The 8,161-nt window shown below is 36.7% G+C and overlaps 1 protein-coding gene across 1 annotated transcript; it reads right to left on the minus strand.

Annotated features, from left to right (window-relative positions):
* Nucleotides 1–354: 354 nt before the first annotated feature.
* Nucleotides 355–7,091, minus strand: steap4 (STEAP family member 4). Its single transcript, XM_077214126.1, has 5 exons — nt 6,642–7,091; nt 5,790–6,244; nt 2,896–3,423; nt 1,964–2,128; nt 355–1,851 (listed from the first exon to the last, which is right to left on the minus strand). The coding sequence occupies exons 2-5, from the start codon at nt 6,240–6,242 to the stop codon at nt 1,576–1,578; spliced, it is 1,422 nt and encodes a 473-aa protein (XP_077070241.1). The 5' UTR covers nt 6,243–6,244; nt 6,642–7,091; the 3' UTR covers nt 355–1,575.
* Nucleotides 7,092–8,161: the final 1,070 nt, after the last annotated feature.

The following is an 8,161-nucleotide window of genomic DNA, read 5'->3' on the forward strand; positions in this document are numbered from 1 at the left end:
TGCTTGCTTTTGGTTCACACTATTTAGAGCATTTTCTTTATATTTATCTTTTCCCGTGTTTTGGATTTTTTGTTCCTGTCTTCCTCTGTGGATTGGATTTGTATTTCAAACTGTTTACATGTGCTTGATCCTCTGCCTGGTATGAACAATGACCTTGGATTACATTTGATAATAAACTGTGTTTGGATTGTTACTCTGTCTGCTAAATGGTGTCTCACCACCACAACCAAATCATTACACTATGCATATGAATCATGATTTTTAAAAGTTTAAATTTATGTGAATGTATCATTATGACATGCATTTCTGCTTTTATTTTGATTTTATACAAGTGATACAAAAATCAAATCAAAATCAGTGAACATCCCATATTTATTGATAAACACACTCACAATGTTTTGTGCTCAGAAGTTATTCAATTTCTTCAACTGTACGTTTATAGACCTTCAGAAATATTTGTCATAAAATGAGCCTTGCTATTTTGGTCTAAGCTACATTCTTTGCAGCCTGAAATTCTTCATAAAAGTACATAAAGGGCCATTCACCAGTGAAGGTGAATGCCAATGTGATTGACAGCTCCTTTATACTTCACAAGAGAGAGAAAGTTGAGCTTTTCTGCACACAGGAAAGCCCAGACCCAGAAACAGACCAAGAAGTAAGTTGCTGCTCAGTTTTGGATCGATAATATCTAAAGGGAAAAGCCCACTGGGAGGCTCTTGAGAGGAAATAGCCCAGAGGAAGCAGGTAATAAAAAAGACAAGTACTTTAACACAATACAGAAAAGTGTGCTATGATAAAAGACCCACCACCATTGCTGCCATTGTATTATTTGAAAGGGATAGACAATTTCTAATATGAACATATATGAAATGGATTGGTTATGTTGTGATATACAATCTGTGGTCATAATATAATATGCGTTTGTGAGTACCATTCTAAAAGTGAAAGGGGAATGGAATTTGTAGGTTATAAAGTGAGATCATGTGAGAAGTAAGTGAGTTGGAGGATCAACTCCAAAGAATTTCCCACGGTCGGTTAACTGTAATTTAAAACTGCCGCTCACCAGCGAAGTGATGTGTACTGAGAAGTCAAACTCTCTCTATCTCTCATTTGGGCTGCTATTCGCTAAAGCAGACATGTTCTCAAGTCCAAGTCAAGTCTGAGATTTTTGTATTTTAAAAGGAATCTATTAAATGTGTCTTTTACATTTAATAATTTTTAATAAAATTAAAGTCACCATGAAATAAAAATTGACAATTGTTTTTTTATATATGGAATATATTGCAGTATCTATTATAAACGATTTATATGTGCACATTATTATAAAAAAAAAAGTATGTGCCCTTGTAATCTTTAATCAAAATAACTTGTAACTCTTGTAACAACATCTCTTCTCTGATGACGCAAAAGGGCGCAAAAGTCAAGTTAAGTCAGTTGCTCAATTAAGTCTCAGTTTCATCTCTGTACTCAGGTCTGGCATGATAACCTTTTTCGATGCAAAATTTTAAACTCAGCCTCACTTTCAGCAGTAGGGTAAGTCTATCAGTTTTGATAAAGTTTGAAGATAGTTTTTGGCTACGGCATGAGTGGTTGGTTTGTCTTTTTGTCTCTGCTGTTTGATGAAGTCTTGCTCTGTCTCTCCCAGCCTTGACGGATACGGGTGACCTTGCGGTCCACACATGGCATGATCAGGATTAACTTCAGGATCAGAACCACACAGGGGACCACCAGAGACAACATGTATGCAGGAGGCGTCCACCACCTATATGCTGAAGGTTTCAGAAATTTATCCCAGCCATACAGGAATGTGTGAGAGGTGCAGAGCAGAAGGGTCATGTAGCCCAGTTTAGACTGTAAAGGAAAGAAGGAAAAATTATTTTAACAAACATCACTGTCAGTAATTAGTAAAATCTTCTCCAGTGACACTCAATGTATGCATTTCCACAGACTGTGGATGTAATACCTGTACAAAACTGAACTCCCTCCAGTTTAGGGAGTTGCTGACAGATGGAAGGGATGTAATTCCTAATAGGACAAAGAGCCCAAATCCAAGAATTCCCATAGAATAGTAGGAGTCAATACGCCAGGCTGCTGTGTTGTCAAACTCATAGGTTTTATTATCTTTTACCTGCAAAACAGCATTGAGAAAGTTTATATTTTTAATCACTTTCTGTGATCTTTGTACGTATTTATTGATGTTTTCATCTGGATAGATGTACACATTTTTATTCAAATTTCATGTACTGTTGTACATTTGCAATACATTTTACTTTCGTAATGGGACATTATTTTTTAGTGCAATATTTGTAATTAAGTAGGCTAAGTAAGAAAATAAAGCAACATTTTTCACAAAAATAGCCTACCTGAAATAATCATTAAGGGATAGTTCACCCAAAAATGTAAATTCTCTCATTAATTACTCTCATGTCCGTCCAATCCGTAAGACTTTTGTTCATCTTTGGAACACAAATGAAGGTCTTTTTTGATGAAATCTGAGACATATAATCTATTCATCATATACAGTGATTGTGTCTCTTAAGAAAATTGGACTAAACCACTAAATTCATATAGATTAGTTTTACAATCGCTTTATGAACTTTTTGAAGCGTCAAAGTAGTAGTTGCGTAGCTGTCAATGGAGGGACAGAAAGCTCTCAGATTTCATCAAAAGATTTTCATTTGTGTTCCATAGATGAACAAAAGTTTTACGGGTTTGGAACGACATGAGGGTGAGTAATTAATGACAGAATTTAAATTTTTGGGTGAACTATCCTTTGAGGAATTAAATAGGGTTCATTTTGATTTCATGTTGATTTTAAACAGCTGTTTGGTGATAAATAAACTGGATGCACATATTACAATAAGCGAGCCTTAGATTTAAAAGTACTCAACTTACCAATGATATTGTGTAGACATTTATCCTGTAGCGCACATAGTATCTGATGGGAATAACTAAAGTGTAAAGAACATGAAGAAAACCGAAGGCCAGTGCTAACAGGCCCAATTGCTTCCTGCACAGCATCCAGCGATCCAACCAATCAGGGAAGCGACGGTACTTAGTGCCGTTATAAAGCTGCAGGAATCCAGCCAATGCGCCTGGCAGATAACAGAGGGACAGCATCACCAGGGAGACGATGGGAAAGACCTTGTTGGCCAGTGAGACCATAATGCGAAAAGCGATGTCTTTACTATTGGTAACACGCTCATAGATAACATCTCTTGTGAGCACGTAGAAGAATATGAAAGCTGTTAAACAAATGGCGATGCGGAAAGGAAGTCTCCAGAGAGGGAAGAGTTGCAATGGCAAGTCTTCTAACTCAGCAGCTGCTCTGATGGAGCCTTTGTCCAAAACAGTGAAACCAAGACTTTGAGCAATGTCCACCACTTGCTGTTTAGCATCAGCCCGGTCACCACAGATAAGTACCTAATCAAACGAAGAAGAAAAAAACAGTCTAACAATATATACAATGTAACATATAATAGAAAACAGAATTAATTTACTTCAGATACATTTTTTGCATAAAATTGTGCAAATTTAACATTCTGTACGATAACATTAGTTAATGCAATAGCTAACATGAAATAACATTAAACAAAACATAATTTTACATCGTTTAATGGTAATTTGTACATACACAAATGAACTTTGACTCTATCTCATCATCTGTGGTTGAAGCATAAAATGGCAAATTTCTTTCATAGTTGGTTGGCCAAATCTGAGCCAACCGCTCTAGAACATTATTGTCGTAGTGAATCGGGCTAAGGCAAGAAAATAGTTTTGAACAATGATGTTTTTATTTAGAAATGAAATTGTGGGATTTTAAGGCCAAACTGTCACAATGTCTGGTTGTGTTTCCCTGGGGTTCACTAGCGTTCCTCGTTTTCACGGTGTCATTCACAATAGACTACATTTCCCAACATTCTATTCTGCCACTCATCTGTTCATTGCACACAGCTGTTTCCCATCACCTTTTTAGTTCTGTGTGTATATATACCCTGTCTGTTTTAGTGTTTGTCACGGAGTCGTTGTTTTATGTCCTCACACTTTTGTGCCCTGCCTTTGCCTGAGTCTTGTTGGTGTTTTATGTTTTGGACTGCATTTTTGATTTTGAACCTTGCTTGGACTGGATTGTGATTACGGATTACCCAATTAAACATACTGCTAATGGATCTGTCTTTCCCTGTGTGTGTTCGTGACACAAACATCTTCAGTATAGTGCATATTATCTTGGTTAATATTATTATAATTTTCTACATATATGAATACATTTTTAAGATTTCAAGCTCAAATTGACATTGATGTATTATGAATTAAGAATGAACAATGGTATATTTATAAATTACAAACTGTAACCAGAATAAATAAAATAAAAAGTTCATGATACCTAATGCATTAAATAATGTTGCCGAATAGAAACATATAGTAAAGTGCTACCACAAAAACTACTCATGTGACAAATTATCTTCAAGTGGTTTGATTGTTTTTGACTTATTCTAACAAGCTGCCATTCTGTTGACCTACATAACCCTTGAAACAAAATGCAACTTTAATAGTTTTAGACAGCAGTGAAATATCCTCTGGGAATTAAATTTAGTTCACAGCAATGTGCAGTCTGAGCCTGAACAATACAATATGTTGTCACAGTTGGCCTTCAGAAAATAGATCAAGAAATTATAATCAAAACGAGAAATAATAACTGCTTGGCCAGGTGTAACTATTCATTTTTATTGAGAAACACACAAACAGGTGTCAAAGAACATACGCACTAACATAGAGATAATAATAGTTTGCCAGAGCTCAGATTCCATCTGGCCAGTTTCTCATCCACCACCTGCTGATGTGAATAATATGACTTTCCTACAAAAAGACTCTGCTTTTCTATCAGGAAGAAGCTTGCCTCATTTCATGAACTGTGAACAGCTCTAATGCCATGGACACAGACATTTATACATGCATTAGTTTCTCTATTGTACTGTGTACTGAGTTAAATGCTGTGCTTTTTTGTTTTATGATACGTGTCTAACTCATATCTGCCTTAGAGTAGAGATGGAGCACAGGAAATATGAAGTGTAGCTGTATGCATTTGTCATGTCTGATTTGTCTTTTTGTTCGTACTCTAATAACAAAAGCTCATGCAAACACCTAAGCCTGTGTGTCTTCATTATGGCTGTTTTGTAAGACAGTCTGTTAAGCTTGATTCATTAAGTTTTAAACAACTTTGTTCAAAACAGCTTTTGTTTTGCCCCTTTGTTGCTTAAATGATTAACAAGATTTCGCCAAATTTGATGCATTAGAATTTGCTAGCTATGTGCTTTATATCTTAATCACCATTTTCTCTCACTAACTTTACAACTCTTTAATTGCTTTGAACAAAATGAGTTTATTTTGTGCATTTACATGTCTTTACTCGTTTACACTTATTTATGTATTTTACCTGCCTGGGTTACACTTTATTTTGCGGTACCCTTTAGACATAATGTTGATGTTGAAGTAATGTTACTATAAGTAACGATAAGTTACTATAACTTTGCAAGTACATGTTGATGTATTCTGCAAACCCCTAACAGTCTACTAATACTCAATGGTCAGTAGAATGTCTGTTGGGGAAGCATCACAATAAAGTGTTTGCAGATATTAAGCAGACAGTCTACTAATACTCTAATGAGAGTTAGTTGGGATGTGGGTGCAACTGAATGAAAAAGGACCATCAAAATAAAGTGTTACCACTTCCTGTTAGTATTCCGTCCACCTGACTGGATAAACACTGTGTTTATGTTTGTATGTTTTACCTGTCTGTTGGCATCTAGTCCCCCAGACTGCAGTGCCCAGGCAGATATGGTATTGAAGGCTTTGACTACCGTCACTCCTGGAACCAGCCTGCTCAGGTATTCTGCATTGGATTCTGGGTAGAGACCCCTCCTGAGATTATTGCTGACATCTATCAGCACCTTTCCCTCAAGATCTGAAGCCAGGGAGCTCAAAAATCCATAGTGCTCCCTCTGCACAGCCACAAAAATCACATGTGCTTCACTAGCTGCTGCTGCATGAGCCATTACCTTTGACCCCTTAGGCAGCAACAGAGAGTTTCTAGGGTCCCGGGATCCATACACAACGTTGTACCCTGACTGGAGCAAACGGAGCCCCAACGAGCGTCCGAAATCACCCGTTCCAAAGATGCACACTGTCTCCTGTTTATGCATCTTTCCATGCAGCTCTGCCATTGCGACCGAGTCTGAATTCATTTCTAAAATTTAAGAGAAGACACCATACACCATAATGGAAGTAAAGTTCTATTAAATGCTGAAGTAATGGCTGTGCACTAAAAACACCAATTACACTTTTCATTTCAGATTTGCTACAAGTGCTGTGGCTGGAGATTATATTTCTGCATGAGTGATTTATTTGTTTTTTTGGGGCGATAATGGTGTAATCAAATTTAATTATGGTCTGCAGTACATTTGGATGCACCAGTTAATTTATTTTGCTCCTATAAAAGTACATAGTTTAATATATATTGTAAAATACAGTTTACAACCTAAGGGCAAAAAACTAAAACCTAAAAATAAAAACGTGATTTATAAAAAAAATGGTGTTAAACTGCCTTTTAAAATTATGCTCAAAAAGAATCAACAAATACTCACGGATAAAGATGAAATGAATTTATTTCTCGGAATTTGTGCACCAGTCCCCTGGAAAATCCAAAGATCTCCTCTTGTAGAATGAGACCCTGACAGTTGAAATTACTGACTAACAACTTGATTTTATTGCAGAATTTCTGAATTATCTGTGCCAATAACTGTGGTCATATCTCCAAAAGCCGTTTAGCAATGCAGTGTGATCGTCAAAACCAGCTTTTACTTTTCTTTATTTCTTCTGCGATTTCTCCTGTGTACACAGGCATTTCTTCACAGGACTGAGGCTTTTTCTTGCCTGTATGGTTCTGTTTATAAGCACGTGTGTGTGAGAGGCATTTATTCATGAGCCTCTGACCCGCCCACAGCTCAGTGGAGGTTTGTTTTGGCAATGGATAAAGTCCAATGTGGAAATTCCAGAACAACACCCTCCCCCCCTCTCTGTGTGTCTGTCTGTCTGTCAAAAAGCACATCATGTTTTCTTTACCTCCTGTGTGTTTTGAGGCCAAGGCCTGCCTGGAAGTAGGTTGCGCAACAGTGGAATAACTGCAGCGGTCTGGCCAAGTATCTCAACACTTCAGAAACACTTTGTTTCACTGAATCAGCACTGTTCTGCTGTAAATCAAAAAACGAAAAAAATACTTATTTCTCTTGTTTGTAAATTCACAAAGAGGACTTTCCATAAACCTTTTTTCTTTCTATGCTCCCTCCTGCCACCCAGAATAATGTGCATTATCCGCTGCACACCTCCACCCATCTGCAAAACCCGCTGGCCTTGTCATCAACTAGTAATAACTACATGGAGATTATTTATGATCACATAATAGATCAACGGACCCCTCACTACCTTACCAGAGTTAAGACTTAAGGGGCGCAGTCACTGCATGACTCCTGAATGATCAGCAATACATCACATAGCTCCTCATTATTCCTGCACGACTGGCTGAGAGACTTCATTCTTTGTCATATATAATTATAACTGCATGTGCCTACTTGCACATGGGCCACCCTCAACGTGCCTCTCCTGAACAGGAGTGTGTGTGTGTTATGCTACACATCCAGAAGATTGTTTTCTAAAGGATGTTTTGAATGAAATGCTTACCCATGCCAAAAAAAAATCTTAAAAGTTGTGACAGAACTTTTGTGGGTTAATAGGAATATTCCAGAATCAGTACAAGTTAAGCTCAGTCTAAAGCATAATGGGATAATGTTGATTACAACAATTTATTTTGACTCACCCGTTCTTTTACTTATAAAAAACACGAGAATCTTGGCAGTGAGCAAAGGAATAGCCACAAGATGTAAACAATAAGTCTATTAATATAATTTTAGTGTAGGAAAAAAAATCACTTACCATCTCTGTGTAAAGTTCTATGCAATTTTACAACACTTAAACCCTAAAAATTATCATAAAATGAACAAGAATAACTCAAATAATAAGAATAAGCTTTAATAGAAGAATTAATGTGGGTGCTTTTATAAAACTATAAGCTTCTTACACTTTTAATTGAGCTTATTTTGTACTGAAC

This window comes from Siphateles boraxobius, unplaced genomic scaffold (assembly GCF_051911475.1).
Source record: "Siphateles boraxobius isolate OS27281-9 unplaced genomic scaffold, OSU_SipBor_1 12, whole genome shotgun sequence".
NCBI lineage: Eukaryota > Metazoa > Chordata > Actinopteri > Cypriniformes > Leuciscidae > Siphateles > Siphateles boraxobius.